The sequence below is a fragment of the Geotrypetes seraphini genome, chromosome 4 (assembly GCF_902459505.1).
Source record: "Geotrypetes seraphini chromosome 4, aGeoSer1.1, whole genome shotgun sequence".
Lineage (NCBI taxonomy): Eukaryota > Metazoa > Chordata > Amphibia > Gymnophiona > Dermophiidae > Geotrypetes > Geotrypetes seraphini.
Window position 1 is genome coordinate 196707238 of NC_047087.1, and position 21753 is coordinate 196728990.

The 21753-nt window shown below is 46.6% G+C and overlaps 1 protein-coding gene across 2 annotated transcripts in view; it reads left to right on the plus strand.

Moving 5' to 3' along the window:
* The window catches only part of LOC117359496 (prosaposin-like), a 159583-nt gene that overhangs the window by 116530 nt on the left and 21300 nt on the right, over window positions 1-21753 (plus strand). For both annotated transcript variants that reach the window (XM_033942386.1, XM_033942389.1), the window contains 3 exons: window positions 4008-4191; window positions 5802-5965; window positions 12638-12718. In XM_033942386.1, coding sequence (XP_033798277.1) covers window positions 4008-4191; window positions 5802-5965; window positions 12638-12718 — 429 coding nt within the window. The remainder of the gene's footprint in view (window positions 1-4007; window positions 4192-5801; window positions 5966-12637; window positions 12719-21753) is intronic.

Sequence of the window (21753 nt, forward strand, 5' to 3'; positions counted from 1 at the left end):
GCCACCAAGGTGGAGAGTAGCCTGAGAGGTTCGCTACAGCCAGCTGCTTTGAAGAGGAGCGGCAGCGGTTTGTGCCGGTGGGAGGGTAAGGACAGGTATGGCACAACAGAGGGCAGGGGGAGAGGGGGGCTGCTTTGGGGGGAGGGGTATGCACAGCAGTCATGCTTTGTTCTGGGAGGGGGGACAGAAGCGGGTCACAGAGCAGGCAGGCAGGCATGGCACAAAAGGGGGCAGGGGGAGAGGGAAAGGGGGCTGCTTTGGGGGAGGGGTGTGCTGGGGGGCAGACATCATGCTTTGTTTTGGGAGGGGGAAATCAGAAGGGGCCATGGAACAGGCAGGTATGACACAACAGGGGGCAGGGGGAGAGGGAAAGGGGGCTGCTTTGGGGGGAGGGGAGTGCTGAGGCAGACAGCAATCATGCTTTGCTCTGGGAGGGAGGGAACAGAAGGGGACCACAGAGCAGGCAGGCATGGCACAACAGGGAGAGAGGGAAAGGGGGCTGCTTTGGGGGAGGGGTGTGCTGGGGCAGCAGACAGTAATCATGCTTTGTTCTGGGAGGGGGAACAGAAGGGGGCCACAGAGCAGGCAAGCATGGCACAACGGGGGGGAGAGGGGGCTGATTTGGGGGGAGGGGTGTGCACAGCAATCATGCTTTGTTCTGGGAGGGGAGACAAGCGGATCACAGAGCAGGCAGGCATGGCACAACAGGGGGCAGGGGGAGAGGGAAAGGGGGCTGCTTTGGGGGAGGGGTGTGCTGGGGGGCAGACATGCTTTGTTTTGGGAGGGGGAATCAGAAGGGGGCCATGGAACAGGCAGACATGACACAACAGGGCATGGGGAGAGGGAAAGGGGGTTGCTTTGGTGGAGGGGTATGCTGGGGCAGCAGACAGTAAGGGGGGGAACAGAAGGGGGCCACGAAGGGGGGAACAGAAGGGGCCACGGAGCAGGCAAGCATGGCACAACAGGGGGGAAGGGGGCTGCTTTGGGGGAGGGGTGTGCTGAGAGGCCGACAGCAATCATGCTTTGCTCTGGGAGGGGGGAACAGAAGGGGGCCACGGAGAGACAGGCAGGCAGGCAGGGCACAACAGAGAAATACAGGCAGGCAGGGAGACAGAAAGGGAGAGAGACAGACAGAAAGAATGACAGACAGACAACGTCCAAGGGGAGAGAGACAAGGAAAAAAACTCAGATAGATAGACATCTACTCTAGCACCCATTAATGTAACGGGCTTAAACACTAGTGAATATATAAATTCCTAGGATCAGAACTATTAAAAATATTTAAGTAGCTGGTGAATATATTTGTAAACATTATGAAAATTGTTTTATCCCAGGACAAGCAGGCAGCATATTCTCACATGTGGGTGACGTCATCCATGGAATCCTAGAAGAGAAAGTCCCAAGTGCATCGTCACTTTAAGAACTTTAGAAAGTTTGTGACTGACTGCACCGTGCATGCTCGAGTGCCTTCCCGCCTGATGTAAGTGCGTGGCTCCTCGGAGCTGAGAAGTTGCGTCATTGAACATTCGTTCTTTTTTTTCCCTTGCCTTTCTGCTCACGCGATCATTTTCTCTGTTTTTAGTTAATTATTTCTTCGTTTTTTCATTTAAAAAAGAAAAAAAACTGTTTTCTTTTTCCCTGTTCACCCTAGGGCCTAGGATTTTGCCTCAGCCTCCTGCGTTTGACTTGGCTGAGGCGGTTCTTCTTAAATTTTGTGGCCGTTAACGGGGTTCAAGAAGTGCAGCAGGTGCCAGCGGACAATTTCCATGATGGACCCACACTCGTGGTGTATCCAGTGTCTTGGGCTGAACCACCGCATTGATTCTTGTACATGATATTCTTTTTTGAAAAAGCACACCTTAAAAAGCTGTCTTCTACACCAGTGGTTCTCAACCCTGTCCTGGAGGACCACCAGCCAGTCATGTTTTCGGATAGCCGTAATGAAAATGCATGAGACAGATTTGCACATAATGGAGGTGACAGGCATGTAAATCTGCCCCATGCATATTCATTAGGACTATCTTGAAAACCTGACTGCTTGGTGGTCCTTCAGGACAGGGTTGGGAACCACTGTTCTACACAACAAAAGTAACTCTTCAGTACCACCATGGAAGGGGACCACTCTCCACATCCTTCGACGTCCAGTATACTGGCACCGCCTGTATAGGCACCACACTCTGCGGCACCGACAGCCAAGGCATCGCTCTCCATGGCATCGTCCTCAAAGGCACCACAGTCTTCATTGGCACCACCTTCCACACCGGTGTCGCAGCCTCTTGCTCCATCCAGTAAGCCAGCGAAGAAGTCACCAGCTTCCCAGGTAGGGTTGCAGGTCACTAAGGCATTGAGTCCAGTCATGCCGGCCAAGCGATAACCCTTTATGCGACTCGCTCCACAATCCAGGGATTTCTCTTCTTCAGAGTCATCCTCTTCGGAGCGGGTCAAGGCACCAGTGGCACCAGTGACAAACCCATAGGTACCAGTGCCTTCTCTGAAGGAACAGTTTGAAGAGTTCTTTCAAGTGGAGTACGGGTATATTTTTCAAAAATTATTACAACCGACACCGACTCTGTGGGTAAACTAAACTTTAGGCTTATATACCGCATCTTCTCTATAACAGTAGGGTTCGGCACGGTTTACAAGAAATTAGAAAAGAGAAGAAATACAGTGTGGATTTGGAATAGTATGGAGAGGAGCGGAATTTACAACTTTGAAAATAGCCAGGTTTTCAGATGTTTTCAAAATGGTTAGAAAGAGCCCAGATCCTGCAGTTGAACAGGAAAATTATTCCACAACTCGGTAATTTAGAAAAGTAGAGACTTTCCTAATTTGCCAGTGTAGATTATTCCTTTCGACATAGGAAAGGACAATTTAAATTTTTGAGTAGATCTGGTAATGTCAGATCTTACAGAATTCCAAGACAGGGGAATTAAAGGAGGAAGGATGCCATACAAGGTCTCAAATGTTAATCAGGCACATTTAAAATAAACCCTGGAAATTATTGGAAGCCAATGAAGTATTTGCAGAAGCAGAGAGATGTGATTAAATTTACTTTTGCAGAGATCAGCCTAGCCGCCGTATTCTTGATCAGTTGAAATCTTGAAAGCTCTTTTTGGTCAAGCTTAAATAGACCGAATTACAATAGTTCAGCCTTGAAAGAATGATTGATTGAACAAGGACAGCAAAATGTTGTTGATAGAAACAGGATCTCACTTTCCTCAACATATGGAGACTAAAAATCATTTTTTTAACCAGAGAATTAAGATGGTTGTTGAATGAAAGTGTTGAATCTATAATGGCCCAAAACTTTACTTGAGAATTCAATCTGCAGTAAGGATCCTGAAGGTAACAGAATATACGAAGGTAGCTGCTCTAATTTTGGGCCAAGCCAAAGTAATTTTGTTTTGGACTCGTTCAGTTTCGTTTGTACAGCCCATAAAGTTTGAGCTATGGCAGCTTCTGTAGCTTTTCTTTACTCTACTCCTATTTTTCCAGATGGAATGGGTGCTTCGGCCAAACTGTATTACAAAATTTATTTTCCTGAAAGACCAACACTTCCACCATCCCATTCTGGTTAACTTGGAGGTCACACACATGCTGCCTGCTTGTCCTGGGATAAAGCACAGTTACTATAACAAGTGTTATCCAGGGACAGCAGGCAGATATTCTCATAACCCACTCACCTCCTCTGGTTGGCTTCTTAGATAGCTAACTGAACTGAGGAGCCATGCATTTATGTCGGGCAGGAAGGCACTCGTTTATGTGCAGTTGGTCGCAAACTTTCTAAAGTTCTTCAGGTGGCGATGCACTTGGAATCTTCCATCACCTGAGCTCTGTGGATGACATCACCCACATGTGAGAATATCTGCCTGCTGTCCTTGGATAACACCTGTTAACGGTAAGTAACTGTGCTTTGTAATAAATGACTGGTTAAGTGGAATGGGGCGAGAATTGGTGGATTCAGTTTGTGCAGTTATCATGCTTGTTTGTCTTATTTTGTACTTCAGGAAAGCATAAAACAAGCATTGGATCGAGTATGTTCCTTTTTACCAAAACCTACATCTGAGCAGTGCATGGACTTTGTAAACATATACACCGATTTCATCATTAAAATACTACTAGAAGAGGCCAGTCCCGGGCTTGTATGTTCCACGCTTGGATGCTGCCCTAAAAACAAGCTTTTCCTAGTTGGTAAGAACTCCCATGACTGGTGTAGTAGTATTCTTAGTTGTACTAAAGCAGCATATATTTGTAATTTTGGTAGGATTTATTAATATTTTCAGTGTCAAATAAATAGGTGGAAGAAAGATCAATGTGAAACAATGTACTTAGGTTCTTTGAGTCTATATTTATTTGTTTTATTTATTTAAAGATTTATCAACCGCCTATTCCTAAGCACCATTACAGAAAATAAGACAGTGTCTTATATTAATTTTGGGCCCAAAAAATGCACTAGGGCTTATTTTCGGGATAGGGCTTATTTTTTTTTTCATGTACATGATCATCTCTCCCTTCCTCTCCTTCACCCCAATTCTTCCTCTTTCCTTTCTCTCCTTCACATGTGCAGCATCTTTCCTCCCCTCTCACCAATCCCCTTGTGCCTTCCCTCTGCAGCATCTTTCTATCCCTTCCATCCCTCGTGCAGCAGAACCCTTTCACAGCTTCTATCACTCCCTCCCGCAGCTGAACCCCGCTAATCCTCCCATCCTTCCATCTTTCCATCTCTCCCTCCCTTCCAAACCCCATCCGCCGCAAGACCTCCCTTCAAAGTGCAGTGTCAGCAGCACTCTAAACAGGCTGCTTCGACTTATTCCCACCAGGGCCTTCAGTGCGCCACGTTACTGATGACATCAATGATTCGGCAGAGGGAATGCTCTGGCGGGAGAAGGCCGTGAAGCAGCCTGTTTAGAGTGCTGACTACGCTGCTCTTTGTAGGTCTTGTGATCGGAGAATGAACAGGGTTCGGTCGGGAGGGAAAGATGGGAGTGTCAGCAGGAGTTCGGGGGGGGGGGGGCAGGGGGAAGTGCTGCTGCTGGTGAACCCAGGGACATTTGGGTTAGGTTTCCGGGGACTAGGACTTACTTTTGGGGTAGGGCTTATTTTAAGACCTACCCTGAAAATCATGCTAGGTCTTATTTTCGGGGAAACACTGTAGTCTTTTGGGGGTAGAGAGCTTTTGTAAACTGTCAACATCAGAGTTTGCAGATGCTTCTAATGTGCACTCATTTTCAAAGGGAAAATATACACATGCACTGGGTTTTATTGCAAAAAAATGAGTATAAAATTAGGGGTAGGCTTTTTTTTTTTTCCCAATGTAGACTTGAAAATTGCTTGTTTTTCTCCCCTGCCCCTTAACTCTATCCTCAAACACCTCTTCATAATGTAGCTGCAAGTCATGTACAGACTTTAAGCCACATTGAGGGAGGACAGTTTAAGACAGCTGATTAAGTTATTTTTACCTACATAAATATGGCTTTGGAACTTGTTTCCACATTTGTGTTCTTTCTGATTTGGAAATAAATATGAAGGACAAGTAGGAATTTTTCTTCCAAGTTCTTAAGCTATTGTCTTAAGCTACTGTTGCCATATTTGGATGGTAGTGATACGGTAGACCCAGTACTTACGGTTTTACACTGAATATTGTGCTAGTGACTGAAAAAATAGGCAGTCTTACCCTTTTATTCATGTTCTTCTGCCCATTTATTTTTCTGCTTTTCTTGTGTGTAGCCATATAGAACATTTCACAGTCTGTTCCATGAAGTGTCATTGCTAATACTTACATTTTCTTGCTTTCTCAACAGAGAGAATTACTCCAGAACAGTTAAGGTCTGGTGAATTTTGCACAGTATGTAAACTAATAGTAAATTACATTGACATACTCTTGGAGAAGAATGCTACACAGGAGAAAATTGAAAATGCACTGCATAAAGTCTGTAACTTTCTTCAATCTTCTGCTCAAGAACAGGTAACAAGATTAAGGAGATGATTGAAGAAAGACTAAAATTAGATTTCTTTAGCCTAATGAAGAAACAAACTGAGGGGGGATATCACTGGGGTTTATAAAATGTGTGACATGGAACAGGTTTATGTGACATGGTTATTCATGCTTTAAATTTAGTGCTAGTGTTATGAAACTGGTAGCATATTTAAGATATGTAAGAATATTTTGTTCAGTTGTAATCCATGAAATTTCTTGATAGATACTGTGCTTAGAGCTAGTAGAATGAGTTAAAGGATTGGAATAGATTCAATGTTCTCCCCAGAAATTTTTTCCAGCCGGGTGGCATGAAAAAGTAGCCAGCTGGGGCGGGGCGGGATGGGGAAATTTGGAGGTGGGGAAAATTAAATGTATACTATTTTTATTAGTTAGTTAGTTTATTATTATTTTCCAATGCTCAATATGACTTCCTTTTTTAAGGTTTGACACTTGTGCCAGAATATTTTTACTAAATTTAAGAAGTATTCAATTCTAGAAGTGAATAATTATATATCCACCCTCTTTCAAATGGTATAGAGGTTTTAAAAAGGGAAATGCGTTAATGAAGTCATTAGGTTCAATCTAGCCATTTATTTCTGCATAAATTTAAACAACTAAAAAAAAAAAAAAAAGATAAATATAGCTCATCCAGTCATACAAGAAATGGCTGTACAACACCTCTAATAATGTTTTGATCACTAGGTTCCTTCCTGAGGTCTCACTGAGGATATGAAATAGATGCTATCCCCACTTCCAGACCTCTTCCACATAATTTATGGAGAGGTGTTACTGAGCCTTGAAGGACATCTGTATGATTGATCTTTATCTGCTTCTTTTTTATTTTGCTATAGTGCAAAGTAAGAGCTAGGGCAAAACAGTATAGGTAAAGATGCAGGTAATAATTAGCAATGTATTAAAAATATTTTACTTTTATTTGCTTATAATGTCATTTGAAAGCTGCTTGATGATAATACAACTTTAATTTAATTCTTTATAAAGTGTGTGTCTGTGTGTTGGGGGAACAACACCTACGTCAACAGTAAAGTTAGAATAGGGTCATTAAATCCAGTGGTGTACCTAGTATATATGACAGCCAGTGCTGTCCTCTATATAAAAAAGATAGAAATAATCCATGAGTCACACAATAAGGGTGTATCTAGGAAAAGGCAGCATCATAAACACTGCAGTGAGCACTAGATCACAAACACACGCATTGTAAAACTAAACAAACCAGATCCTACACAGTCAATTGATCCTGTAGTTGATGCCAACAGAAAGTCATGTCCTTTTCATACACACAGACAGATACACCCTCGCCCAATATGGAATAATCACAAACTAAAAATAGAAATATGTAGACAAAAGTTAAACTGAACCAAGAAACCAGACTCTGCATACAATGCAACACCACATTAACAGTGACATGTCCCCTAATACTGTGCAAAATATAAAGACAGTAGATGTAAATTTGAAAAAAACTTCTACTAACAATCACCACTTTACAAATTAACAAATAGAAATAAAACAAATAATGAGAAATATGAAAATACCATTTTATTGGACTAATCCATTTTTCAATTAGCTTTCAGAGGCCAAATCTTTCTTCAAGACAGTACAGTATACAGCTGTTATGGTATCCTGTCCTGACCTGAGGAAAATGGTTTAGTCCCACCCCCCCAAAATTGCCTTATTTCCATTTCCTATTGATAAATTTTAATCAATACGGTTACAATACTACTTGATTCTACGTAAAAACAACAAAAATATTTTTTTTCTACCTTTTGTCGTTTCTGCTTTAGTCATCTTCTCTTCACTCTCTTCTTTCTATTCAGCATTTGTCCTCTCTCTTTGCCCTTTCCATCCAGCCTCTGCCCTCTCTCTACCCTTTCCATCTACTGTCCACCCTTTCTCTGCCCCTTGCATCCACTGTCCACCCTTTCTGCCTTTTCCATCCAGTGTCCGCCCTCTCTCTGTTCCATATGGTATCTTCTCTCTTTCTATGTCCCTTCAATAAACTCTATATCCTGTGCCCTTTCTCTCCTTTGTACATGATTTATTTCAGCTTCACCCCCTCTCCATATTTTGTCTCCTCCCCTATGCTCTGGCATCTCTCTATTCTCCTTTCCTTCCTTCCCACTCCACCCTATGGTTTGACATCTCTTTATCTCCTTCCTTTCTATTCCTCCTCTCCAGTATCTGCCTCCTGTCTTTCCCCTTTGGTCCAGGCCTCTCTCTTTCTCTCCGTCTTTCTTCTGTGAGGATATCATGCTGATCTTGAACACTGAATAATTTTTCCACATTCTCCATATCACTGTACTGTAGTCTGGTCCAGCAGACTGCTTTGGCACTATTACATGGGTAATAGTAAATTCATTATGCACATAATGATGTGTGGAAAGAAACATAGAAACATAGAAGATGACGGCAGAAAAGGGCTAGAGCCCATCAAGTCTGCCCACTCTGCTTACCCACCCCCCTGTCTATGCCCTAATGACCCAATTTCCTTATCTTGACCCTCGTAGGGATCCCACATGGGTATCCCATTTATTCTTAAAGTCTGGCACGCTGTCTGCCTCGATCACCTGCACTGGAAGCTTGTTCCAATGATCAACCACTCTCTCTGTGAAGAAATACTTTCTGGTGTCGCCATGAAATTTTCCGCCCCTAAGTTTGAGCGGGTGGCCGAGGGTCCCTTGAGAAAGAAAATATCATCTTCCACTTCGACACGTCCCGTGAGGTACTTAAATGTTTCGATCATGTCTCCCCTCTCCCTACGTTCCTCGAGAGTGTAGAGCTGCAATTTGTTCAGTCTCTCTTCGTACGAGAGACCCTTGAGCCCCGAGATCATCCTGGTGGCCGTCCGTTGAACCGATTCAATTCTGCGCACATCTTTACTGTAATGTGGCCTCCAGAATTGCACACAGTACTCCAGATGAGGTCTCACCATGGCCCTGTACAATGGCATTATGACTTCAGGCTTTCGGCTGACAAAACTTCTATTGATACAACCCAATATCTGCCTTGCCTTAGATGAAGCCTTCTCCACTTGATTGTCAGTTTTCATGTCTGCACTGATGATTACTCCTAAATCTCATTCTGCTGAAGTCCTAGTTAAAGTTTCTCCTTTCAAGAAGTACGTCCTGCATGGATTTCCGCTTCCGAGGTGCATAACCTTACATTTCTTAGCATTGAAGCCTAGCTGCCAGGTTGAAGACCAACTTTCCAATGAAAGCAGGTCCTGTGCCATATAATTCTGTAAACTACATTCACTTACTATATTACATAGTTTGGCGTCATTGGCGAATAGTGTTATTTTACCATGAAGCCCTTGAGTCAGATCCCCTATGAATATGTTGAAAAGGAGTGGACCCAGGACCGAGCCCTGTGGCACTCCACTGGTCACCTCCGATGTTTTAGAGAGGGTACCATTAACCACCACCCTCTGAAGTCTGCCACTCAGCCAATCATTGACCCATGCAGTTAGTGTCTCTCCTAACCCCATCGATTCCATCTTGCTTAGCAGCCTGCGGTGTGGGACACTGTCAAAAGCTTTACTGAAGTCCAGGTACACGATGTCCAAAGACTCTCCCAAGTCCAACTTTTTTGTTACCCAGTCAAAGAAGCTGATGAAATTGAATTGGCAGGACCTACCCTTAGTGAATCCATGCTGACTGGGATCCCGAAGATTCCCTTCATTCAAGATCGTGTCCAATTTGCTTTTAATTAGTGTTTCCATGAGTTTGCACACTATTGATGTGAGACTCACCGGTCTATAATTCGCAGCCTCTGCCCTGCAACCCTTTTTATGCAGAGGAACGACATTAGCTAATTTCCAGTCCAGGGGAACTTTCCCCTTTCTTAGGGAGAGATTGAATAGCTCAGCCAACGGTTTCGCCAGGACATCGCTCAATTCTCTGAGCACTCTTGGGTGCAAATTGTCTGGTCCCATGGCTTTGTTCATCTTGAGTCTTGCCAGTTCACTGTAAACTTCACCTGGTGTGAACTCAAAATTCTGAAACGGGTCTTCTGTGCTTTGTGTTGCCTTCAACTGCGGACCGTGTCCCGGTGCCTCACAGGTGAAAGACTGAGCAGAAGTATTCATTCAGTAGTTCGGCTTTATCGGAATATGCTTCCACGTAACTTCCGTCCGGTCTTCTAAGGCATACTATCCTGCCTGTGTTCCTTTTTCTGTCACTAATATACCTGAAGAAGGATTTGTCCCCCTTTTTAATGTTTTTTGCCAGAATTTTTTCCACTCGAAGTTTTGCCTCCCTAACTGCCATTTTGACCGCTGTAGACCTGGTCCTATATTCTACTTTTGCCTCTCTTTTCTCCGTGCGCTTGTAGGAGAGAAACGCTTTTTTCTTCTCCTCAATGAGGTGCGAGATCTCCACGGTGAACCATTGGGGTTTATTGTTTCTTTGTCGTTATTTACTGATTTTATGAAGCGGCTAGTTGTTTCATGTATGGTTGATTTCAGTGTTAACCACTTAGCTTCTACATCGTCGGTCTCCACTTGGTCCTGCAGCGTCCGATGGACGAAATCTCCCATGCGTGCGAAGTCTGTGTCCCAGAAATTGAGTACCTTTGTTTTCGTGTTTGATCTAGGGAAGCCTTTCCTAAGGTTGAACCATACTATGTTGTGGTCGCTGGAGGCTAGTGTATCTCCTACTGAGACCTCTGAGACGCTTTCCCTGTTGGTGAGTACCAGGTCGAGGATCGCCTGGGCCCTAGTGGGCTCCATTACCATTTGTTTGAGACGTGCTCCCTAATGCATAATGAATTTACTATTACCCATGTCTCTATTTCTTGTGCTGTGTTTTCATATTCACATCGTCTTCCCAATCCTTCTATCCTTGGAAGTATTGTCTTCTGAATTTTCACATTCTTGTCAAGAGCCTGCTGCGAGGCACAGGATCACGCACGCGACAGCAGAACAGATTTGCCTCGAGCCGTTTCTAGGCAAACTGGGATGCTTCTGCTCCTGGGCCTTCCTGCCTCAGTGAAGAGAAAAAGGAAACGTGTATTTTCACAGCTGGACTTCCCTCAACACCTTTTTCCCCTTCTCACGTCGAGGTCTATTCTTGAGAAGCAAGAGCAAGAGTGACGCTTCCAGCTGGTGGTTCCTGTTAGTGGGAGAAGCTGGCACGGTCTGAACCCCAACAAGCAGGAGAGCGGAGTGAGAGCCATATCGGGCGCGAGCCACAGTGAGATCCATTTTGGGCCGCATGTTGTTCAGGGCTGGACTAAGGCAAGTTGTAAGCTTCCTTCCATCGCTGACCTATCTTCCATAGGTCAGCGACGGAGGGAAGCTTACAACTCGCTGGTCTTGCTTGCTTCGGGCCTTCCTCGTTGCCGGGTCCTGCCTTCACTGAAACAGAAAGTAGGCAAGATCCAGCAGCGAGAAAGCCCGAAGCAAGCAAGAGCAAGTTGTAAGCTGACCTGTCTCCTGTAGCGAACCCATGCTCTAGGGCTCTAAAGTGTGCATGCCAACTTCCCTTCTCTCTCCCCTCCCCCCCCACCCCCCCAGGATGTGACTTCCAGTTTCGGAGGGAAGCCGGCACGCACATGTTAGAGCCTCGGAGCATGGGTTCAAGTCGCTTGCTGGTGTTAAAAACTTAAAAAAAAAGTCAGGCTCCTGCGATTCAGGCTGTGCCGAGTCAGCCTGGTAAATCTCCAAGCTGGTGAGAAGGTTTTTTTAAAAAAAATGTTGAGCAGCGGTGGTAGCAGTAGCAGCAGGATTGCGATAGATTACAGCAAGGCGGTCATCTAAATTAGCTGGGCGGAGTGCCTGGCTAAAAGGCCCGGTCCATACTAACCCTAACCCCTCCCCTCCCCTGTGTACCTTTTTCTTTATGGGCCAGCGGTGTATCCCGCGCCGAGCCCGCGCCGCCAGCGGCGTACCCAGGCTGGCATGTGCAGGAGTGTGCTTTTGGAGTTCCCACGCCGCTCACTGAAATTTTTCCATCAGTTCTTGCGGGACTTGCGATTCTAACAGCATCCATTGAGAGAGCTGCGCTGGTTGGGAGCTCCAAAAGCTCACTCCTGCGAGTGCTGTTGGCTTCTGACCACTGACATCAGCAGGAAGGGCCCAGCGTGGGATACACCGCTGGACCACCAGGGAAAAGGTATGCGAAGGAGAGGAGGGGTAAAAAAGTTAATATGGGCCGGGACAGGAGATGAGAGGGATCCCTCCTTTTCCGGCCTAACGGCAGGCCTGCTGCAAGTCCGGGAGGGTGTAGGGTGGTCACTGGGTGATGACCTGAATATAGGACAAGACCCCCATTTTTGGCACAAAAATCTCATCCTATATTCGAATATATACGGTAGTCGCCCCATTGTGGAGTCCTAGTTATGTCACACTTTGAAAAAGAGGTCTGGTGGTGTAGCCTGGTAGGAAGTTGGTATTTCTGATTTTATGTATATGTAATGTATGTTTGATTTGTTACTGCATGTGGGGTGGTTTTCATCTATCTACTGTGTTTTAGATTGGAGTTGTTGTATATTTATTTTCTGCCTTAGGTGAAGCTTGCTTTAAATTTAGATGATACTTTGTAATAAATTACTCTGAAGTGCTTTTAAATTACAAAAGTGCTTTTAAATTCCAATATATATACTGCTCATCAGTATTGTTGTTTTTGTGTATGCTTTATATTGTAGTGCAATCAGCTTGTTACACAATATTACGTGGAGATCCTGCAACTGCTTTTACAGATAATAGATCCTGAATTTGTTTGTTCTGTAAGTAAATTACATTTATACAGTAACTTAGCTATTTACATATTTCTTTAAAGTGAGGGATAGCAGTAAAGTCTTTTATTAGAGATTTTCATATGTATCCTCTGTCCTCCGTCTTGTATCTCTAAGCAGCTTTTCTGAATTTTGAACATTTTACTACTACTAAATTACTTTTGATTTTTATAGTGTTACTAGATGTATGCAGCATTGTACACTAAACACAATTTAAAGCGATTGCTGAGAAGCATAAGAACACAGCTTTGCTCAGCATACATCATGGTTTTTCTGACCAGGGAAGGGGGGAGTTGGTGGGGTGGGGGGGATAGGAGATGGCTTGCTGGGGGGGGGATGGGAAAGGAGCAAGTGTATGGGGGTGGGAACAAAGTTACCTATAGTTATACTTTTTGGTTTTTTCCAGATTGTGCTACTGGTTTACTGTGCTTGTTTGTTTTTTTACAACAATAAAAAAAGATTTGCACTAAATTGAAAATTATATAGGTATTATATAGGTAATAGGTTGGTCAAAATTTTAACAAAATGTGAGCACACTAACAGTGGCTGAACCGGATGGGAAAATGGAGAAAGAGTATACTAAAGACCTACAAGAAACTCCCAGGAGTTAGCTGGGAAAGACTGTCCTCTTGACTGCATTTGGGCTATGATCTGATCTAATCTAAGGCTTGGCTTTATATACCAAGTCATCATTCTGAGAAAGCTCAACTCGGTTTACAATAATTAATTTAACAAATAAAAACCATTAAAAAATAAGACTAAATTTTGGGAAATTAATTTTCAAAGTGTTTAGCAAATAAAGTAGTTTTTAAAGATTTGCAAAAAAATTGAAGTGAGCCGGAACTATGATGAGGTTCAAATGTGTAAAAGTGACGAAAGAGTATGATGAACTCTCGTCACTCAAATTTGTCGGCATTTTTGTAGCACGGCAGCTGGGTTGAGGTACTATTAGAGATGAAGAACTTACTTCGTAGCGCTTTGTTAAACTATAAAATAAAGTCTGTATTATCATAATTTCTTTACTGTTGATACAGCAGACACTAACTATCCTTTAGCAAGGATGGGTTACTCAATTAATCCTCCTGGAGTCTTACCTGGAAGCATCGGTTCTCTGACGAGCAAAAAATTAGCCACATAAGTGGGTGATGACATCTAACATTTCTGAGTTCTGAGCATGTTACCTATGCCAACAAATAACAAGCAGGCAGGAGAGGCTCCTGTCCATTAAAAACCTAATCAGTGGCACCATCCTGGGTATTCAGCAGCACTTAACTGAAAAGTGCTGCTGAATGTTCCTGCTGACCATTATGGAGTTGTGGTTAATGCCTTGACTGCCCACAGATAGGGAGGAGCTGACAGTTATGTGGGTACCAGCAATATTCATTACCAGTACCCATTTAGCTAACTGGACAAATAAGATTGCAGAAAAGGCAGTCCTAGCTTTGCCTGGTTAACTATATGAATGCTGGCATTTGCAGAACTTCCAGGCCTGCAGCTGACCTAGGTAATTGGTGCCAGCACCTGCATGTGGCCTGGCATTGAATAGTGGGGTTAGATTCAGCCCATGGTGGTCAGCAGCTTTAAATCCATTGATTGATTGATTGCAAACTGAAATTTTTTTTCTTGCCCGGGAGGTTCTTAGCTTTTGAGAGATTTCCCACTCAAATTTTGTCCAGGTTTTGCAGACATAATTTTGGTTGTCAAACCCCTTTTTTACCTTTGCTGTTAAATTGTCTGGTTTATAATGCCCAGTTTCTCTTAATTCTTCCCCTAGCCTTCCTTTGGTGGGTGGGAGAGGGGCAAAGAGAAATCTTTTCAACAAGCCTGGGAGATGTAGGAAATGTCTTTGGGTGAAAGACGGCCTTTATGCATTCCTACCAGAACCACTGTTCATTTACATATGTGTGCCCTATACCAGGATGTCTCTTTGGGAAGGCAATTCAGAAGCTACAATATAAAGTTTCTTCAGTCCTTATAAATAATCATTTCTGCCTCTTAAACATACAAAAGGAATGAGAAAATAGCTTTTTAAAAGCCTGGGTATCTTCAGCCAGAGGAGAAGAAATCAGTACTCAACCTGAGAGAAAAGAGAAAATGCTGGGAAATAGATGCCCCATGGGAGAGAGATCCTTCAAAGGATGAGTGCAAACCTTAAAGAAACTAGATCCTTTGCAGAAGGCAGCCAGTATGTAGCAGTCCTTGCAGGTGCTGAATGCATAGCCTCTTGCAGTGCAGAAAAATAACCACTGAAAAACTCTTATGCGTGATCAAGGAGATGTAGTGTAGGCAGATTATTTTTGCATGAACTACTGTATATGCTGAGCATAAAGTCCTTCCTTCCTCTTGGCATCGAGAAACACTACACTGAAACTATGTGCAGAACAGAAGATTGCCTCAGAGTTCTGCACAGAGGACACATTTATTCCTAAGGCTGCATACTGTTCTTTTAGGGCTGTCCTCGCTGGACTTAGGGCCTCAATGTGCGCTTTCAAGGAAATGAACACTTTGAGGAGTTTGTGTGAATAATTTTCATAGAGATGCCAAAGCTCCTGCCTATAAATGAACCCGTAAAACCTGGTTGGAGGTATTTTGCACAGAAAGAACTTTTGCAATTCCACACCAGCCAGGAGCAGTTCTTCAGCCTGATGAACATCTGAAGTCATGGATCTCTACAAATTGGTCTGAGAGTTTTCAGAAGACACTTGGCAATGTCTCTAGACTACTCCAAGAACCGTAGTCAAGCATTTGAAAGAAGCCCAGTTTCTTGTAATTCTGTAGCAAGAAAACTAGATGTTAAACATTTAGGATCAGATGTCCTAGTTATACTTATTTTGGAATTAAGGCTTTAGACAATCAGGTCTTCCTTGGGGAAAAATAGGTGTTGCACAAAATGGGGTTTTTTTTTGGGGGGGGGGTTTAGGTGGATTATCAGATTATCCCAGGACAAGCAGGCAGCATATTCTTAACGCATGGGTGACGTCACCGACGGAGCCCCGGTACGGACCTTTTTAACTAGAAAGTTCTAGTTGGCCGCACCGCGCATGCGCGAGTGCCTTCCCGCCCGACGGAGGAGTGCGTGGTCCCCAGTTTCTTCGTTTCCGCGGAGCGAAGAAGTCGCATGTGGTTTCAACGGCCGTTGAAAACTTCCTTTTTGCCTTCCCGCTCGCGTTATTTTCTTGTTTTTTCTCTTTTTCCCTTCGGGTTTCTTTTCCATTCTAAATTGTAAAAAAAAAAACAAAAAACCCTTTGTTTTTTCCTTTATTTTTCAGGCCGGCCCCGGCGGGGCCTGTTGCCATCATACAAGCCTCCGGGTTTGATTTTGCGGAGGCCGTGTTCCCATTCATGCCCCCGCAGCCGGGTTTTAAGAAGTGCCAGCGGTGTGCACGCCCGATCTCCCTCACTGACCCACACAATTGGTGCCTACAGTGTTTGGGTCCTGAGCATCGGGTGGACTCCTGCACCCGCTGTGCTACTCTTAAAAAACGTACTCTAAAGAATCGACAAATCAAGCAGAACATCCTCTTCGGCACCGCATCTGCTATGGAGCCGATTCCGTCGACTATGGTACCGCCAAAATCGGCACCCACCACTTCGACGACGCCCGATCCTTCATCAGCGTCACTGGCGCCAGGTAAGCCGGCTAAGAAGCCTTCCACCTCCCTTGAGCGCCCTCCGGCCACAGTGGCGACACCGGTCCTACCGGCTTCACGCCGACCCCGGAAACGCTCCGCCCCGATCTCGGTGAGTGCCTCGTCATCGGCCTCCTCATTGCCGGGGCGTGGAGCGGCACCTAAGGAACCGAAGCAGAAAAAAGCGGTTCCGGTGCAACCACTGGATGATCGCATCGCGACCATCCTCCAAGACAAATTACAGGAACAGCTGCAGCAACAACTCCAGCACCTGTTACCGACCCTCCTGGCACCACTCCTTTCGGTACCAGACCAGCCCAAGCCTCGTGCCGTCCAACCGGTATCCACCCCATCGGTGCCCCTTAACTCTTCCATGCAGATTCTCTCGGCTGAACACCGTGCCCACCCCATAGGTCATACCCACGCTGATGTCGATCCTCCTCGATACCAGGCGGGGCACCGGTCCTCTCCGGACCGAGACCGGCACCGTTCTTCCCGGGACCGAGACCAGCTTCGCTCTTCCTCTCCCGGTAATGTCGCGGTGCGCTTTGGCAAGTCTCTGTCTAAGATCCACCATACTGAGCCTTCCACCCCGATATCTCGACATGCGCACACTGATGTCAGGGACCCGGACCTATGGGAAGACTCCCCTCCCGGTACCGAGGAGGACGCATCGTCATCGGACGAGAAGCCCTCAGCGCCCGATACCACTTCTAAGCCTGAGCAATCCTCCTTCTCAAGGTTCCTCAGGGAGATGTCAGCGGCTCTCTCTATCCCTCTAGAGTCTGACTCCAAAAAATCCCAGGCCTTTCTGGAGGCCTTGGATTTTGAACAGCCTCCCAAGGAGTTTCTCAAGTTACCCATACATGACATACTGCGGGAAACTTTTTATAAGAACTGGGAGAACCCACTCACCGTCCCCGGGGCCCCCCGTAAGCTGGATAGCCTTTACAGGGTCATCCCGATCCCGGGTTTTGACAAACCTCAGCTACCCCATGAGTCTCTCCTGGTTGAGTCTACATTGAAGAAAACTCAGGGCTCCAGTGTTTATGCCTCCACCCCTCCTGGCAGAGAAGGCAAGACGATGGACAAGTTTGGCAAGCGCCTTTATCAAAATTCAATGCTGGCCAACAGGGCGAACAATTACACATTTCATTTTTCATTTTACATGAAACATCTGATTCAACAACTGTCCACCCTTCAAAAATACATTCCAGAACGTAAAGTTCCGCTCTTCCAGCAGCAAATCTCCAGCCTTCTTCAACTGAGGAAGTTTATGGTGCACTCTATTTATGATTCTTTTGAGCTCACCTCCCGTGCATCTGCCATGGCTGTGGCCATGCGCCGCCTGGTTTGGTTGAGGGTATCTGATTTGGACATCAACCACCAAGACCGCCTAGCCAATGCTCCCTGTCTTGGGGATGAACTTTTTGGGGAGTCCCTAGACTTGACCACCCAAAAGCTCTCGGCCCACGAGACCAGATGGGACACTCTTATTAAACCTAAGAAAAAGGCCCCACCTGCTCGCCCTTACAGATCACAGTCCTCATATCAGCGCAGGTTCTCTGCCAGACCCCTCAATCCGCCTTCACAGCAACCTCGGTGGCCCCGTCAACAACATCAACACACTCAGGCTCGTTCTCAGTCTAGTCAACCTGCCAAGCCTCTCCCTCTTTCGAAACCCTCTCAGCCCTTTTGACTCCTCTCTCCAGGGCATAGCCAGTCTTCCTCCCTCGTTGCCTCTTCCTCAACCAATCGGAGGAAGTCTACATATCTTCCTCAGCCGTTGGGAGGTCATCACATCAGACCAATGGGTCCTCAACATCATCCGCCATGGCTACTCTCTCAACTTCCAGACTCTTCCACCGAACAATCCTCCCGTAGAGTATGCTTCTCACTCACCCCAAACCCCCCTCCTCCTGAGGGAGGTTCAATCCCTCCTTCTTCTCAATGCCATCGAAGAGGTGCCTCCGGACCAAAGGGGTCAGGGATTCTACTCCCGCTACTTCCTGGTTCCCAAGAAGACAGGAGACCTTCGTCCCATCCTTGATCTCAGGGACCTCAACAAATGTCTGGTCAAGGAGAAGTTCAGAATGCTCTCCCTTACCACGCTGTACCCTCTTCTTTCTCAACACGACTGGCTATGTTCCCTGGACCTCAAAGAGGCCTACACTCACATCCCAATCAATCCGACTTCACGTCGCTACCTACGGTTTCAGATACAGCACCGTCACTATCAGTACAAAGTGCTACCTTTTGGCCTTGCTTCATCGCCCAGGGTGTTCACCAAGTGCCTTATTGTGGTGGCGGCCTTCCTCAGGTCTCACAACCTCCAGGTGTTCCCCTACTTGGACGATTGGTTGGTGAAAGCTCCTACGTCGCCACTTGTGCTGCAAGCCACTCATCACACCATCTCGCTCCTCCATCTCCTGGGGTTCGAGATCAACTACCCCAAGTCGCATCTGCTTACTACACAGCGACTTCAGTTCATTGGAGCAGTTCTCGACACCACACTAATGAGGGCGTTTCTCCCCTCCGATCGTCAACGGACCCTGCTCCACCTCTGTCGTCAGGTGCTCCTTCATCACTCCATTCCTGCCCGACAGATGATGGTCCTCCTGGGCCACATGGCCTCCACGGTACATGTTCTTCCTCTGGCACGACTCCACCTCAGGACACCTCAATGGACTCTTGCCAACCAATGGTCGCAGACCACGGATCTTCTTTCTCATCCCACAATCCGACTTCACGTCGCTACCTACGGTTTCAGATACAGCACCGTCACTATCAGTACAAAGTGCTACCTTTTGGCCTTGCTTCATCGCCCAGGGTGTTCACCAAGTGCCTTATTGTGGTGGCGGCCTTCCTCAGGTCTCACAACCTCCAGGTGTTCCCCTACTTGGACGATTGGTTGGTGAAAGCTCCTACGTCGCCACTTGTGCTGCAAGCCACTCATCACACCATCTCGCTCCTCCATCTCCTGGGGTTCGAGATCAACTACCCCAAGTCGCATCTGCTTACTACACAGCGACTTCAGTTCATTGGAGCAGTTCTCGACACCACACTAATGAGGGCGTTTCTCCCCTCCGATCGTCAACGGACCCTGCTCCACCTCTGTCGTCAGGTGCTCCTTCATCACTCCATTCCTGCCCGACAGATGATGGTCCTCCTGGGCCACATGGCCTCCACGGTACATGTTCTTCCTCTGGCACGACTCCACCTCAGGACACCTCAATGGACTCTTGCCAACCAATGGTCGCAGACCACGGATCTTCTTTCTCATCCCATCTCTGTGACATCGTCTCTTCAGCAATCTCTTAAATGGTGGTTGAACTCCTAAAATCTTTCCAGGGGTCTACTCTTTCATCTACCCCCTCACTCCATGATCATAACCACGGATGCCTCCCCCTATGCGTGGGGAGCTCACCTAGGAGATCTACGCACCCAGGGACTCTGGACCCCTCAGGAGCGTCAACATCACATCAATTTCCTAGAACTCAGAGCCATGTTCTATGCTCTCAGAGCCTTCCAGCACCTTCTCTGCCCTCAGGTTCTTCTCCTGTGCACAGACAATCAAGTCGCCATGTACTACATAAACAAGCAAGGCGGCACCGGATCTCGCCTCCTTTGTCAGGAGGCTCTCCGCATCTGGACCTGGGCCACGGCCCGCAATCTCTTCCTCAAAGCTGTCTATATCCAGGGCGAACAGAACTCCCTGGCCGACAATCTCAGCCGCATTCTTCAACCTCACGAGTGGACTCTGGACCCGTCCACACTCCACTCCATCTTTGCTCGCTGGGGCACTCCGCAGGTGGACCTCTTTGCAGGGCCTCACAACCATCAGCTGCCCCAGTTCTGTTCCAGACTTTTCTCTCCTCATCGTCTGACCCCAGATGCATTCCTGCTCGACTGGACGGATCGGTTCCTCTATGCCTTTCCTCCACTACCTCTGATGTTGCGGACGTTAGCCAAACTCCACAAGGACAGGGCCACCATGATTCTCATCGCTCCTCGGTGGCCTCGTCAACACTGGTTCTCCCTCCTGCTTCAGCTCAGCTCCAGGGAGCCCATTCCTCTTCCTGTGTTTCCTACTCTACTTACGCAGCAACGTCAGTCTCTACTGCATCCCAATCTGTCTTCGCTCCACCTGACAGCTTGGTTTCTCTCGGGCTGACCTCTCCAGAGAATCTGTCTCAGCCTGTCCGTCGCATTTTGGATGCCTCCAGGAAACCGGCCACCCTCCAATGTTACCATCAGAAGTGGACCAGGTTCTTCTCTTGGTGTCTGCTGCATCATCACGATCCCACCTCATTAGCGGTGGAAACTGTACTGGACTATTTGCTCTCTCTGTCCGTCGCTGGCCTCAAGTCTACCTCAATCAGAGTCCACCTCAGTGCCATCACTGCGTTTCATGAGCCTATCCACGGAAAACCTCTCACGGCTCATCCACTGGTTTCCCGGTTCATGAGAGGCCTCTTCAATGTCAAACCACCTCTGAAGCCTCCTCCTGTCGTCTGGGACCTGAATGTGGTTTTATCAGCCCTCATGAAACCCCCTTTTGAGCCTCTTGCCACAACTTCGCTCAAACTTCTAACATGGAAGGTGCTTTTGCTCGTTGCCATCACCTCTGCCAAGAGGGTTAGTGAGCTGCATGCACTGGTCGCCGATCCACCGTTCACTGTTTTTCACCATGACAAGGTGGTTCTGCGTACCCATCCTAAATTCCTTCCCAAGGTGGTCTCGGCTTTTCACCTCAACCAGTCCATTGTGTTGCCTGTCTTTTTCCCTAAACCCCACTCTCATCCTGGGGAACAGGCGTTGCACACGCTGGATTGTAAGCGTGCCCTTGCATACTACCTTGACCGTACCAGGGCTCACCGCTCGTCCCCTCAGCTCTTTCTGACCTTCGATCCTAACCGTCTAGGTCGTCCTGTCTCTAAACGGACGCTTTCCAACTGGCTTGCTGCCTGTATTGCGTTCTGTTATGCTCGGGCCGGTCTCTCACTGGAAGGTGCTGTTGCGGCCCACAGGGTCAGAGCTATGGCTGCTTCTGTGGCTTTCCTCCGTTCCACGCCCATCGAGGAAATCTGCAAGGCTGCCACTTGGTCCTCAGTTCACACGTTCACTACTCATTACTGTCTGGATGCCTTCTCCAGACGGGATGGACACTTCGGCCAATCCGTGTTACAAAATTTATTTTCCTAATGGCCAACCATCCCTCCTCCCTCTCTGTTAGCTTGGAGGTCACCCATGCATTAAGAATATGCTGCCTGCTTGTCCTGGAATAAAGCACAGTTACTTACCGTAACGGGTGTTATCCAGGGACAGCAGGCAGATATTCTTACGTCCCACCCGCCTCCCCGGGTTGGCTTCTTAGCTGGCTTATCTTAACTGGGG